Source organism: Coptis chinensis, chromosome 5 (genome assembly GCF_015680905.1).
Source record: "Coptis chinensis isolate HL-2020 chromosome 5, ASM1568090v1, whole genome shotgun sequence".
NCBI classification, from domain to species: Eukaryota; Viridiplantae; Streptophyta; class Magnoliopsida; order Ranunculales; family Ranunculaceae; genus Coptis; species Coptis chinensis.
Genome location: NC_141460.1, coordinates 71,996,286 through 72,011,821, shown reverse-complemented (window position 1 = coordinate 72,011,821; position 15,536 = coordinate 71,996,286). Strand labels below are relative to the sequence as shown.

The following is a 15,536-nucleotide window of genomic DNA, read 5'->3' as shown; positions in this document are numbered from 1 at the left end:
AGGTATGGAGGATTGAAACTTGAAAGCAATTGAGTTATGTAGATAAGGTGTTGTTCTAGAGTTGTAGTTGATGTAGCCATCTGCCTATCGGCGTGACCAATCCTTTAGACCCATTCATTACTTCGTTCCATGTTTCTTGACAAATCAAAATTTTAATAGTTTACATCAGGTTACTTTGTCTAGTTGGGCCGTTACCCCCCTCCCCCTTATTATCCCTATGAAACTTGAGAGTGCTTGTTTTCTGTTAAAAAAGAGAGATACCCGATTGATTAAAGCTTAAACTATAGTCTGCATTTGTTTTCTTCATCCAGCTACAGTTGATTTCTTTTTTGGTGAATCAGTGATTCATTTTTTCTGAGTTGCTTCACCAAAATGTTAGTTTCTGTTTCTTGTATTTCGTATATGGTAATATTAGGCTTCCTATTACCAGTTCCGTTGACTTTCTAGCAGACTAAATTGATTATTATCTCTGAGTACTTTAGGTATATGGATTTTTTCATTTACGTCGGTTATCTGCGATTTTTGTGGAAGAAAATTGGAGTTTGATTTTGTCTCTCCCCCCCCATGGCGTGTCTTTTGTTTTTGTTTAGGAACATGGTTGACTAGGTATACAAGCCATTCAGGAATTCTTTATGCCATATGGAACTTACCAACTGTTGAACCGTCTTTTCTTAGAGAATTGAGGTGATCCCTGCGTATCCGCATAGTTTTCTTAGTTTTAGAGCTCAGTCTTCCTTCAGGTGTTAAATATTAAAAGTATTCTTTGTGGGTAAAGGTGTTAAATTATTCAGTATATGCAAGTATACTTGCGTCTAAAATGCACGAGTTTAATTGGTAAGACCTATTAAACTTTTCGAAGTTTTATTAAAAAAAACGAGTTTTAAAACCTATTAAATCGGTACAACCTTGTAAAGGTGTGTTTTGGTTTTGCTTTACAGATCGAGAAAAGAAGGAAATGGGTTGAGATTTTTTGGAGAGACCGAGTTCGTTGATGAGCGAGCTGCCTACGTATCCTCTCTTGATTTTTTATGGGTCAGAGGAATCAGGCCTCACGTAGTTCAAATAGGTGGTATTTATAGGCTTGTGAAGTTTCAATCCTAGAGGCACGTGTGCTACTACTGCGATGTAAGGTGGAGATTGTGAATGAGTGTTGGGGGTTTTAGTATAAGTCGTGTCTTTGATTGGGAGTCGGTGCGGTAGTCCCTATTTTCCGTGGTGGGAAATACAAGTAAGATTTTGGTAATGATTACCCCGGTGGTGACCTTATTTGAGTCGCTCGTCTCCGCCATGTGTTCGTCTTCGGAGGCGCCTTAGTTCATACCACCTACATGAAAGGAGTCGCCACGATCGGTCTTGGAGGTCGATGTTTCGGTTCACCTATGCTTTACAGATGTTTTTCACAAGGAGCTGCTCACAGGTCGGTCTTGGAGGTCGATGTCCTAAGTTTGCTTATGCTTCACGCGTGCGTGATAATCCTTAATGAGGATATTACTCCCCTACACAGCCCCCTCTCAGTAGATTGTTTATGTTACGGGAAACGATCTGTTGAGAGAAAAATTGAAGAACATGTGAAGCATGAGCGCCACTTGGACGAAGGCGACCGAGATGGCGCAAATTTTGAATCCTGTGGCATAATGATTTGGCGGGAAAGGGAAGTGGTTCTGCAATTGGCACGTGACAGAATCGTAGCAGTTGGCGAAGAAACGTGTCGCTGCGTTATTTGGAACTGCTGAAAAGACAGGTCCTTGGGACACGTGTGCGGGCTAGAGCATAGGCTGTAATCATAACTTCTTGATAACTGAACGGGCGGTTTATACAAAATCAAATTTGGGACAACCAAAAAGGCATTTCCTGTTTTCTTCTTCCGCAAAAGCGCAAGCTATGGTTCCTCAGGTAAGTGCTTCTGCTGCTGTTAGCTTTCCATTTTCAATTTGTTTTCCTCTCTTTCAAGTGCGATTTCGTTCGTGCAGTTTCTTGCAGGATATGATAAGTTGAAAGATGTTGTACAAAACACCGAGACTAATGATAACCCTCACGTCGAGCTAGGGTGTATGCGAGCTGCGTGGGGGGCTGACAAGAGGAAGCTGGAAGTGATGACTACCAAGTACCAGAATGTTACTGCTGAGAATGCTGTATTGGTAACTGATGTGACTAAGCTAGAAAGGGAATTAGTCAGTAGGATTTGCTTATGCTAAAAATGTCGGGAGGTGGCGCCAAGAAAGCAATGTATAGGCGATACCAAAGCTCAGGTCACCTACGCCCGACGGGAAGTATGACGCCCTGAAGAAAGCGACTGTAGGTGAGGAACAAGGGCAGGGAATGCGTGTGATGCTGAGATCTACCCGGCACACGACTTCTAGTAGCGCGGCACCAGAAGATAAGCATGTCATAACTGCTATTTGATGATGTGATCTTTCTTTGTCTTTGTCAGCAAGAAATTGGAAGTGTTGTTTACGTTCTCCTTTCTTATAAGAGAGTTAACAATAGAGCTGTGTTTTCAGGCTTGCCTGAGCAGTTCGCCATTTTGGTTCAGAGAACTGGTTTCCACGGAAGTGGCAGTTCGATACTTTGTTAATTTTGTAATAGACAGCGATCTGGATTTTCTGGGTAATCCCAGCAGATCGGTGGATGTAGTTGTTGTGGCGACTGGTCGCTACCATAATAGGCTATTACTAACAGTCAAAAACCGTTACAAAAAATATTTGTAACACTTTTTATCCGTAACAGTTTGGGCGTGGGTAATCTGTTACAAATATTTGTAACGGTTTAAAAGCGTTACAAAGCATTATTTTGCTAACAGTTTTTTCCGTAACTGAAAATATTTGCTAACGGTTTTCTTTGCTCAATTGTATTACTATTCAGTAACAGTTTTATAAAGTTAGTAACGCTTTTTTTGTGTTACTCTTTTCTAACATTAGTAACGGTTTTATAAAATTAGTAACACTTTTTTGTGTTACTCTTTTCTAACATCAGTAACGCTTTTATAAAGTTAGTAACGCTTTTTTTGTGTTACTGATTTATAAAATTTGTAACGGTTAATTTTCTTTTGGTAACGGTTTTGTTTAGCCGCAAAGTGTTACTCATTGCAAAGCTTACTTACGGTTTTTCACTATTACAAAACTATTTCATATGTAAAAAAAATAATTTCCCCAAAACCACTCTTTTTTGGAGACTCATCAACCTCGCATAAAAAGATGCCCCCACTTATTCGGTATTCTACAATCATTCATAACATAAACAAGAAATTAATCTCACAAATACATCCAATCACATAAACTTTTATTAAAATAACATCACCAAAACATCTTTCATAAATAGGACTTGCCATGAATGAAATACACACTATTTTCCAAATCAATGGGACTTGTCCTTAAACTCAAACTCTCACGCCATTTGTATAGAACTAGCACCTTCAAGAGTTGCAAGCATCGGGGATGATTTTGAAATGGTATCATCGAAAAAGTCCCTTTCATCCTATACACCAATAGAAATATATAAAATATAAGTCAGGCAGTAAAAAACAAATATGTATAAATATATACTTATATCCTATTCTTAAGTAGTAGCTCATTATACTCAAACTACAGAATTCAGAAAAGAGAATATAGTAGCAAGCTAGTAGCAATAGAAGCATAGTATAGACATGAAAGTTTATGTAATGCCCCAAAACCCTATAACCTTGTAAGACACCTTGACTAAAGACATAAAAATTTCGACAAAGTCTCATCTGTATTTTCAACATTTCATATACATAAATTTTGTCATAACCTGAAAATCAAATAATATATTGATTCGTAGAACTAGCCACTCAAATATATATTGATTCGTAGAACCAGCTACTTAACCATCTCGACCAATGCCAGTTAAGTCAAATAACCAATCATCGAATAAAAAAGACACTATAAATTATATACACTAGTATACTACATTCCAATGGGGGCATAAGCGGAGTGGGGAAGATTTTTTTTTGGGGGGGGGGGGATATGAAATGTCCATCTTACTTAGGTTTCAACAATTTTTATGCTTTCATACATAGTTTGACTGGATGACCATTCCTTTCCCAGCCTTTTTTTCATTCATTTGCCTTGGCATCTCCTGGCTCAGTTAAAGTAACATATTCATACCTAACAATTTTCCACACGCCACCAGTTTCATTGTCACAGTACATTTGTGGAGAATTTAAAAGAAAGAACCTATCTTAATAATTCCTAGCAAACCATATTACGTCAATGGAACACCTAGCATTTTGAAAGAAATATAATACTGTGACAACATGGACAGGGACAAGGAGAAAAAAAAAATATGAAAGGTTTGTGTTTTTGCAATTAAAGATGAATGTAATTGAGTTGATAACGAATTGGAAGAGAAGTAGGCTATAATAGCTACAGGGTAAGGTGAACACCACTATCTGATGAAGTTGGACCACTTCAGATAAATGAAGTTGCAGAATGACAAAAAAACATAAGCCAAAATCCATTTTTGTGACATCCATATAAATCAGCTAGGTAGTTCTGAAGCAGACGAGAATATTCTCCCCATAACTAAGTATTTAATTAATTAAGCTCGCGGCAAACCAGTACTAGGCTTGTAATTTGAAACAATTTCTATATGTTATAACACAATGTAAGTAACTTATTCTATTTACCTTGAGTCTTCTGCTGGATCCAGCACTAGTGAGATCTACCAAAGCCACCAAACAAATTTGACAAGGAAATACTAAAGAAAAATACAAACACTCGAGTTCAGTCATGACAATGACGACAAGATAATATTTGTCCAAATAATGACATGTAAGAAAAGATCTCTCAAAATCAATTTTAACACCATCGATTAGTTTACTTACCACAATCATTTTACTTGGAAAAAACCCATAGAGATATACTAACGATAATAACATATAAACAGATAATAACCACAAAAATGCATTTCCACAAACAATCCAGAGACTCAAAAGAAGAGTTCAAACTGTATAGTATTCATATATTGGTATCCCATCTGCTTATATCTAAACAAAGTAAGTGCTTCTAAATACTCATTCTCAACACAACTCGCAATCATAATCGCCCACGAGATAGAATCCTTAACAATCATTTTATCAAAGAGTTCTCGTGCCGAATCCAGACTACCACAAGAAACATACATGAATAATAACCTGTTGGCTAATAGTAAAGTCATCCCATGACCACTTTTGGTCATGTGAGTGTGAACTTGTACACCGGCCAAATCCACGTATATGGGTGCATTCTTTTATAAGATAAGCATACACACCATGTGGTATAGATAGTTTTAGGACGCCCATAAAGCGTAAAATGTCTCAAGGGGTGAAGTCACCGCCATGTCGTGGATAATATAATAGAGCATACCCATTACATATCTGATTAAAGCAACAAACTGAAATAGAGAACTAACAACTCCCAAAAACAATTAATTTTGATGTCTGATTGTTATGTAAAAGTAAATATCATAAGCCCTAAAATCATATCCCTTGTAGAGAAGATAGTAGTTTCGCTCAAAGAACATGCACAAATGAAAATAAAAAATCGTACCTTTTGCAGCAACTCAAATCGAACTTGGACTGAAACAAACTGAGCAAATCCCTCACTGAAGAATTAATCCAAAGAGAGAGAGAGAGAGAAGTTAATTAATCCAACTGAAAAATTACCAAACCCTATGTAATTAAAAGGAAGAGGAAGGGGAGGGCATATTTACAAGCGGTGGCAGGAAATAACTCAAGAACGAAACAGATTTGAGACAAATAAGACATTAGAAGCAAATGATGTGTACATCACATGTAATTAATCCTCTAATAAGACAAATGATGTGTACATCACATGTAATTTTGTGCAACTATAATACATTAGAAGCAATTACTATCACCAACCACATTCTGCCAACTACCCTATAGACCGCTCATTCCAATTTGCTGACTATAGACTATTAGAAGATTTTTAAATGCAACAAAGAGATGTTATATGAAATACCTTAAGCTTAGGCACAGGTCCAATGAGATCATTAGAAGACAAATCCCTAAAATGTGAAACGCAATACAACAACACCCATTAGACAAAACCATGACATATATGGCTTGGCAACATGCCCATGCTGAAAAAAAATATCCTCGCAAAGGTCAAATGCAAGTGCTGCAATTTATGAATACAAAGTGAGTCATTTCATGAATACTTGGGCAGTAGATTTGTTATTCAAAACTTCTACTTGCATTGCTTCATGAACAAAAATCTATATTTCATAAAAAGAGGCCATGTATCTTCAAAATCTATCTAAACAGGCTTATGAACAGAAAACATCTAGATCAGTGGACTGCAGAAAAAATTAAAGAATTAACACGACACATAAGTGCAATGGTTAACATGGAAGCTGCAAAGAAAGCAAACTAAGACTAGGACCAATAAAGTATTTCCTTTCCTTTTTATTTTTTGAACAAAAAGTGATCCTTTATTTCTGTGGAATAGCAAGGTTTTCTATTTCGTAGACTAAAATTATTGAGTTGACAACAAATCATTAGAAAAACGGATAATAACATAAAAATTTAACTAAAATGATACCAATAAATCGGATACCATTCAATCAATTCTTCTGTTTAGTTCTGTACTCTCACATAGATGGATGTCGAAAATGACAGAAACCTCCTTCATTGCAATAACCCCTCTGGTGATACCAGCACAGTTGGGTTCTGTAAGGTTTCCAGTACGGTGATACCAACATAGTAACCCTATTCTGATGTCTAGAATACCTGTTTTCATAAATCTCCTGATAGTTTCGCCGCATGGCAGTGTTTCCAGCTGGTGTACCCAACCCATTATTGACATTTCCCCGCTGTGACATTCCCAAATTAGTTGCTTCATTTCCCTCTGATGCTGTTACCAAATCCATGGTCACTGTTTCTTGTGCTGGTCCTCCACAACTCAACTTTGGGGGGTTGGCTGAGCCACAAGAAGGTTTTGAGTCTGGATCCAGATTATATTCCGAGATAGCATGCGTACTTACATATGCAGCAGAACTGTTAACAACACACGGATCATTTCTCCATTTTTCAAAAGGTAACACAGGTTTTTCAGCAGCAAATGCAGCGATAGAACCAAAACGCATTTTTTGGTTAACTGGTAATTCATTGCTCCATTCGAGTGATTCTGACTTAATTATAGGACCCTGTTCTGATTTCTTATCTGAAAAATCCCATCCTTGATTCTCTTTTGGAAGATTATCACAATTCCCAGATGAGTTTCCAATCAAGCCACTCGAACCAGCAAGTTCAGATGGTAAAGTTTCCGAATTCACACCTACATCCATCAAGGCTTCATCTAAGGCAGGTTGAGGAGGCTCTGCAAAACCTTGGATTTCAACTGAAATGATTGTCGACATATCCCGACTCTTTTCGCCATCGAATTCAGACATTGTAGGAAAACATGTTTCAGACGTTGTTTGAGGATCAAGAACATCCTGTAAGACAGCATGTGAAGCATCTGCCAGAGTAGATTTAGAGATCCTTTCTTGACAAGCCAACATAGTATCACTACCATTCAATAATCCCCAATCAAGTGATGAGTTTCCAGAAAACACCACTTTCAACTCTAGTGTTTCTGCAGTCCAACCAGATGGTTCAGAGCTCAAACCATCACTTTTAGCGGGTTCAATGTTACCATCAGCAAGGCCATTAGCATCCTCCAAATGCGAATTTCCGTTTAAGTCAATTTGCTGGTTGCATGTTCTCGTTACGTTACTATGCATTCCTTGGGCAGTAAAACCTTGGGTTTCGACAGAAATGATAGCCGACACATCACAAGCTTTCTTTCTGCCATCCAATTCAGACGTTGTAGGTAAACATGTTGCAGACTTCGTTTGAGCATCAAGAACATCATCCTTTAAGACAGCATGTGAAGCACCTTCCAGAGTAGACAGAGAAGTCCTTTCCAGAGGGGCCGACATAGTGTCATTACCATTCAATGACTCCCAAGCATGTGATGAGTTTCCAGACCGCACCGCTTTCAAGTCTACTGTTTCTGCAGGTGAACCAGACAATTTAGAGCTCAAACCATTAACTGGTTCATTGCTATCCATAGGAAGGCCATTAGCATCTGCCAAATCCGAATTCAAGTTTAAGTCAATTTGCTGGTTGTCTGTTCTCATTAAGTTATTATCCATTCCTGGAGTAGAAAAGCCTTGTGCTTCAACCAAAATGATATCTGACGCATCATGAGATCTACTTTTGCCGTCCAATTGAGACCTTGGAGGTAAACATGCTCCAGATTTTGTTCGAGGACCAAGAACACCAACCATTCAATGAACCATGTGATGAGTTTCCAGACCGCACTGCATTCAAGCCTAGTGTTTCAGCAGTCCAACCAGATGGTCGAGAGCTCAACCCATCACTTTTAGCTGGTTCAGCGCTACCACTAGTAAGGCCATTAGCTTCTGCCGAATCTGAATTCCCATTTACGTCTCTTTGCTGCTTACTCGTCAAGTTACTATGTATTCCTTGGGTAGTAAAACCTTGGGTTTTAACTGAAATAGCAGCTGATATATCATGAGCTTGCTCTTCGCCATCCAATTGAGACCTTGTAGGTAAACATGCTTGACAGTTTGTTTAAGGATCAAGAACATCAACCTGTAAGAGAGCATGTGGAGCATCTACCAAAGTAGATTGAGAAGTTCTCTCAGGAGAAGCCGATATGGTATTGTTGAGCGTACCATTGACAAAACCCTACCTCGTTCTAAAACAAAAATCTGAAATCCAATTAAACCTAACGCAAATAATGACAACAAGTCATGAAAAGAATTGAAGAATATTTACTAATAACGAAAAAAACCCAAGAGGAAGGAGCGAAAATAAAAAATTTAAATTTTCCAAACCCTAAAAAGAGAAGAAGAAGAATTGAAGAAGAAGGAGAACAAGAAGACAAAAACTTACCATCAATTCTTTTTAGATCAGGTTGTCTAGGTTTGAGCTATCCACATCTCGGCCCTCTGAAAGTGAGAAAGTGAGAGAGATGAGTGCGGTTTTGGACTGTCTTTTATTTTTGTGATTTGTTTTTTCTAACGGTATCAATGTGTTAGCTCACCGTGAAAAATTAATTCTGATAATTATCTGAAATTAAGTAACGGAAAAATTTACATAGTTACGCTTTGTAAACGTTAGTAAGTGTGTTATGGTGAAAAAACGTTACTAAGTGAAAAAGGAGTGCGTTACTAAATCACCCTTTTGGTGTAGTATACTGGTTATATTTTGAATGCATGTTGCTGCTTACTTGTGTGTAGCTAACGTCTTGCTTATTATGCATGTGGCGTGGAATAACTGAGGAGTTGCAAATTTAAGTTAGAAACATGATCTGCTTGTGCTTAGCGCTGTCTTCCGTGTTTATCATGTGATAAGAGCAGAGATGTTAGGAGTATGCTAGATGTTCTGAGTTTAGGACTGAGAGGTCGTCCTGAAGTGCATTGCGTTGAGTTTTAGAAGGAAGATTCAAAAGGGGGTTCTAGTCAAACCGAACGCGTGGGCGTGTATAGGCGTTAAGCACATGGAGAACGCTTTCGTATAGTTGATTCTAAGGGTGTAGGATCGTCATCGAGCGCGGCTATGGGATGGGTTGGTGGAGTCTGCGAGCTCCGGAGAGCTGGCTGCTCGCGGAGAGCGTTCTTGTTCAGTCGATCCTAGAAATATAGGTCGTCGACGTGGCAAGAATTGGATAGGCTATGGAGCCTGTAAGCTCCGAGAGTCATCGCCATGGAGAGAAATGTTCTCGTTTAGTCGATCCTAGAAGTATAGGTCCTCGACGTGACAAGAATTGGAGAGGTTATGGAGCCGTTAAGCTCCAGAAAGCTGTCTGCTCGCAGGAGAGCGTTCTCGTTTAGTCGATCCTAGAAGTATAGGTCCTCGACGTGACAAGAATTGTAGAGGCTATGGAGTCGTTAAGCTCCAGAGAGCTGTCTGCTCGCGGAGAGCGTTCTCGTTTAGTCGATCCTAGAAGTATAGGTCCTCGACGTGATAAGAATTGGAGAGGCTATGGAGCATTTAAGCTCCAGAGAGCTGTCTGCTCGCGGAGAGCGTTCTCGTTTAGTTGATCCTAGAAGTATAGGTCCTCGATGTGACAAGAATTGGAGAGGCTATGGAGCCGTTAAGCTCCAGAGAGCTGTCTGCTCGTGGAGAGCGTTCTCCTTTAGTCGATCCTAGAAGTATAGGTCCTCGACGTGACAAGAATTGGAGAGGCTATGGAGCCGTTAAGCTCCAGAGAGCTGTCTACTCGCGGAGAGCGTTCTCGTTTATTCGATCCTAGAAGTATAGGTCCTCGACGTGACAAGAATTAGAGAGGCTATGGAGCCGTTAAGCTCCAGAGAGCTGTCTGCTCGCGGAGAGCGTTCTCGTTTAGTTGATCCTAGAAGTATAGGTCCTCGACGTGATAAGAATTGGAGAGGCTATGGAGCCGTTAAGCTCCAGAGAGCTGTCTGCTCGCGAAGAGCGTTCTAGTTTATGAGAGCGTATGGTGCGCTAAGCGTGTTGGAGCAGGGAAGTATACTGGTCGTGCATCTGATGCGAGCTGTAGGGCTGTTTGATGCAAGTAAATGGAATACCTTATACTAGGTAACATAAACATTTAACCTTAAACTTACAGTACTTTTAAAAAAAAGTCTTATACAACAACAAAGGCTTTATTGATAAAATCGTTTCAACAGATAAGTATTCCATGGGCGAGGTAACAATTTGCCGTCCTGAGTTTTTATCCAGTTCGCTCCATTGCCTACAACGCGTTCTACGATGTATGGGCCTTCCCATGTATGGGCTAACTTGGAATCGTCTTGTGTCTTCTTTAGCACTAGATCGCCAAGCTGGAAAGATCGAGGATGCACCCGTTTATTGTAGGAGTTCTTCAAGGTTTGCTGATAAGATGCGACGCGGATGGCAGCTAAGTCACGCCGTTCTTTTAGCAAATCGACTTCTCGTGCTAAAACAGAATCATTATTTCCCGTTTCGACGAGCTTAGATCGAGTTGTGGTGACTGTCAGCTCGGTAGGAATTACAGCTTCTGTGCCATAACACAAGGAGAATGGAGATTCACCTGTACTGGACCGCGCTGTGGTGCGATGAGCCCACAAAATGTTCTCCAACTGATTTGGCCATTGGCTCTTGTTTCTTTCAATCTTTTTCTTTAAATTCTCTAAGATGGCCTTGTTGCTGGCTTCTGCTTGACCATTACTCTGAGCATATTGTGGTGTAGAGAACGCATGAACTATCTTCCATTTGGCTAGAAAGTCTCGAACTGTTCTGCCTCTGAATTGGGGTCCATTGTCTATCACTAACGTATGTGGCAAACCAAATCTGGTGATGATGTGAGTCTAGATGAAGTTTCGGACATGTGATTCTTTGACATGTGCTAAAGGAATGGCCTTGACCCACTTGGTGAAATAGTCTGTTGCAGCTAAGATGAATCGAAAACCAATGCTCTTCTATGGGACGAATGGGCCCATGATGTCTATACCCCACATATGAAATGGCCATGGGCTTGCTATACTGATCAGTTCTCGAGCGGGTTGAATAATGTTGTGGCCGAACGTTTGACATTTTAAGCACTTGAGGACGTATGCTTTGGCATCGATCTGCATACGGGGCCAAAAATAACCTTGGGAAATTGCCTTGTGGGCTAAAAAGCGACCTCCGGCATGATTTCCGCATTCCCCTTCATGGATTTCGGCAAATATCAATTGGCCCTGTTCTGGAGTAATGCACCGCAAGTGTGGGCCACCAGCAGATTTTCTGAATAACTTATTGTGCAATATACAATAATGACGGGCTTGATATGGGATTTGTCTGGCTTTGGCGCGTTCTTCAGGGAGCGCGCCATGGTGGATGTAGTCCATGATGGGCTGCATCCAGGTCTGGCTCAGCTAATCTTTGGAGAGAGGGAAGAGATCGGTTATAACTAGGGCATACTCGACCTGGTATGCGGGTCGGTCGACGACCTCAATGAGGAGTTGTCGTGGAACGCAACTTGGTGTTTGAGTGGCTAAGTAAGCTAAACTGTCTGCGTGATGGTTCTCATCACGCAAAAAATGATGTATGGTAGATTTCTTAAAAGAGGGCAATAAATGATGAATGACTTGAAGATACTTCGAAAGGTTACCTTCATGAGTAGTGTACTCTTTAGCAATCTGGCGAACGACCAGTTGCGAGTCACTAAAAACTTGAAGTTCTTGCACATTGAGCTGTAGCACCATACGAAGGCCCATAATCAACGCTTCGTACTCCGCCTCGTTGTTGGAAAATGCGAAGTCGAGTCGAACTGATTTTTCGATCATAAGCCCTTCGGGGGACACTAAGACGACCCCGATGCCACTCCCCTACTAGAGCCATCTACAAAGAGAGACCAGATTGATTTGACATGTTCTTTGTCGACAGCGAGCTCCATCTCTGGTTCCCAGTGTGGGTCTTTAACAGGGAAATCCGCGAGGAAATTAGCGACGACTTGACCTTTCTGAGAAGTGCGAGGGACAAACTCCATGTGGTGTTCACCGAGCTCTTTGGCCCATACTGCCATACGAGTAGTCTTGTTTTCTTTGTGGAGAATCTTCTTCAAGGGGAGGTCGTTCAGTACTTTGATCGGATGTGCTTGAAAGTACGGCCTGAATTTTCGTGACGAATACAACAATGCAAGTACGGCTCTTTCAAGGAAAGAATAATTCTTCTCAATTGGCGTGAGCATTTTACTTGTAAAGTAGATCGACTTTTCTGAGTTGTTCTCCTCTTTGAAGAGAACTGAACTGATGGCGAAATCGGATACTGCCAGGTACAGCCCCAGTGTCTCTCCATCTATTGGTGTGGCTAAGACGGGAGGCGTGGTGAGGTATTCTTTGAGAGTGGCGAATGCTCGGTGGCATTGATCGTTCCATGAGAACTGCTCGCCTTTCTTGAGGAGTTGTAGGAACGGACGACACTTGTCTGACGCCCTAAATATGAATCGATTAAGTGCAGCGACCATGCCGGACAACTTCTGTATCTGCTTCTTTGTTTGTGGGTCAGGCATGTCTAAGAACGCTCGGATTTGGTCTGGATTTGCCTCAATCCCGCGTTGTGACACCTGATATCCGAGAAATTTACCAGAGGACGCTCCAAAGAGGCATTTCTCTGGGTTCAACTTCATTCGAGTGCGGCGCAATCTGGAGAACGCTTGCTCAAGGTGAGTAATATGGTCGACTGCTTTTTTGCTTTTGACGACCATGTCATCGATGTAAACCTCCATGGTCTCTCCTAACATGTCCTGGAACATGTCAGTTACCGATCGATATATATGTTGCTCCGGCGCTTCTTAAGGCGAGAGACGAGGGACGTTATAACAATAAATACCTTGTTCGGTAATGAACGAGGTCTTCTCTTGATCTTCCTCAGCAAGTGGAATTTGATTGTATCCGCTGTACGCATCCATAAAGGAAAGAAGTTCATGTCCGCAAGTCTGGTCTACAAGTCGGTCAATGCGTGGTAGGGGAAAACTATCTTTCGGTGTTTCTTGATTGACATTCGTGAAATTGACGCATAGGCAAACTGTTCCATTCTTTTTGGGGACCGCCACGATGTTAGCGACCCAATCGGGGTAGTCCACCTTTCTGATGAAACCGACTTGCTTGAGTTTGTCGACTTCGTCATTAATGGCTTTCTGAAACCGCAGAGATAACCGGCGAGGCCGCTGGCGAACTGGTTTAGCATTAGGACTTACATTTAACCGATGACATGCTACACTAGGGTCTATATCGGGCACATCGATATACGACCAGGCGAAAACATCTTTATTCATAGCCAGAAAGTTTACAAGTTGGGCCTTGAGTGTAGGGTCAAGGTTAGCCCTTACATATACAAACTTGGGATCATTATCAGTTCCTAAGTTCACCCACTCTCTGTCGACCTGTTGAGGTGCTGGCCTGGGTGGCGACGATTCTTCGTGTGGTGGCACTGCAACGACTTGAGGGAGAGTGCATTGATTCACCCGAACTGGATCGGTATCTGTGGTGACGAGGACAGGAGCAAGGGATGGAGTGACTGTCGGCATAGAGACTTATTGTGCGATACATGGCTGTGAATCCATTGGGATGCCAACTGGTGAGATAACAATAGTAGAGGGGTCTTCCGGGGGCGTGACTGCGGTATTAACACCAACTGACGCGACTTTGGGAATCCGTTCTGATGGAGCGACAACGGCTGGATTGACTTATGGAGTGGAAGTGGACAACTTCATCTTCTTATTGGAGCCCCCAGCGTGCTGCTTTGATGCGTTGGCTCTGACCTCTGCAACCAGGTCTTTGGCCATGGTATAACCGGTGGGTTCGCTATTTGTGTGGAGTGGTCTACTGTCGATCTTTCCTGCTGACAAGATTTGGTTACAATGATATGCTTCCAGTTGATTGCTTCTCAGCTCCATTAGTCCTCTGGGGCCCGGGAAATGGAGAACTTGATGCAATGTCGAAGGTACAGCTTGCATTTGGTGGATCCATCGTCGTCCTAATATAGCATTATAGGACGACTGGATGTCCAGGACGCTGAAGCGCGTATTGCAGCTGACTTTGTCCTCTTTAGATCCCACTGATACTGGAAGGATGATATCACCGACAGGGTCGGCCCTGGAACCATTGAACCCATAAAGGGGGGCAATCGGATCTATCAGAACTGACTTGGGTAAACTCATTTCTTGGAGAGTGTGGTAAAATAAAATGTCACAGGAACTCCCCGGGTCGATCAAGACGCGCTTTACTGTCCAGTCGTTGATCTTGACGTGGACGACTAGTGCATCATTGTGAGGAAGGCAGACCTTATTGAGGTCAGCCTCTGTGAAAATGATATCTCCTGAATGGCAACCTGAGCGACGCGGAGCATGTGCTGCTTGGGAAGTAAAGTGATACACTTCTTGAAGAGCGCCAACACGACGTCTTTTCTCTCTGGATGAGGTAACTAAATCATCGGGGAAAGTAATCATGTGAATTGTTCGAGCATTGTCACGATCTGAGGAGTGTTGTCTTCGCTCGTGACGAGAACGATCTTGGGGACGTCCTCTACTGTGGGGGCGAGCTTGAAAGTCTTGATGGTGACGGCGAGGTGGAGATCGACTGCGCACTCGGCGAGGTGGAGATCGGCTATGCACTCGGCGAGCCATGAGCTTATGACACAAATCACTGTCAGAAATGTTGGTGTACTGTTTAATGTGACCAGCTTCGACAAGGTCTTGAAGATAGTGCTTAAGCCCCCAGCACGCATTGGTTTCATGACATTTGACTTTGTGGAATGCGCAGTATGGCTTGTCAGGTCGATCTACTAGCTGCTTCACATCTGGGCGGAAGTACGAGGCTCGTTGGATCTTGTCTAGGATGTAACTAGGAGAGCGTGTCAAGACAAATAATTCTGTTGTTATCTATCCCGGGTTCTCGCCTTTGGTGCCGACCTGGATCGCTTTTGGCACGCTGGTATGATCGAGATCGCCGCTACCTCCCGTTCTCGGCTAAACCAATCGGATCGCAAACTTTCTTGCAACTTGATATACTTGTCA

At 41.7% G+C, this 15,536-nt stretch overlaps 1 protein-coding gene across 12 annotated transcripts; it reads right to left on the bottom strand.

Annotated features, from left to right (window-relative positions):
* Positions 1-3,245: 3,245 nt before the first annotated feature.
* Positions 3,246-9,183, bottom strand: LOC147498740 (uncharacterized). 12 transcript variants are annotated; one of them, XM_086560664.1, is made up of 6 exons: positions 8,927-9,183; positions 6,752-8,759; positions 5,982-6,027; positions 5,547-5,601; positions 4,646-4,716; positions 3,246-3,474 (listed from the first exon to the last, which is right to left on the bottom strand). In XM_086560664.1, exons 2-4 carry the CDS (start codon positions 8,293-8,295, stop codon positions 5,599-5,601), a joined length of 1,593 nt encoding a protein of 530 aa, XP_086416790.1. In that variant the 5' UTR covers positions 8,296-8,759; positions 8,927-9,183; the 3' UTR covers positions 3,246-3,474; positions 4,646-4,716; positions 5,547-5,598. The 12 variants fall into 12 exon arrangements, with proteins under 12 accessions (XP_086416790.1, XP_086416791.1, XP_086416788.1 ...); XM_086560665.1 differs by lacking the exon at positions 4,646-4,716; XM_086560662.1 differs by lacking the exon at positions 5,982-6,027 and having other exon boundaries at positions 6,579-8,759; positions 8,927-9,182.
* Positions 9,184-15,536: the final 6,353 nt, after the last annotated feature.

Coding starts and splice junctions, on each gene's coding strand:
- LOC147498740 (XM_086560662.1), bottom strand. CDS start 8,295: ATGGTTGGTGTTCTTGGTCCTCGAACAAAATCTGGAGCATGTTTACCT.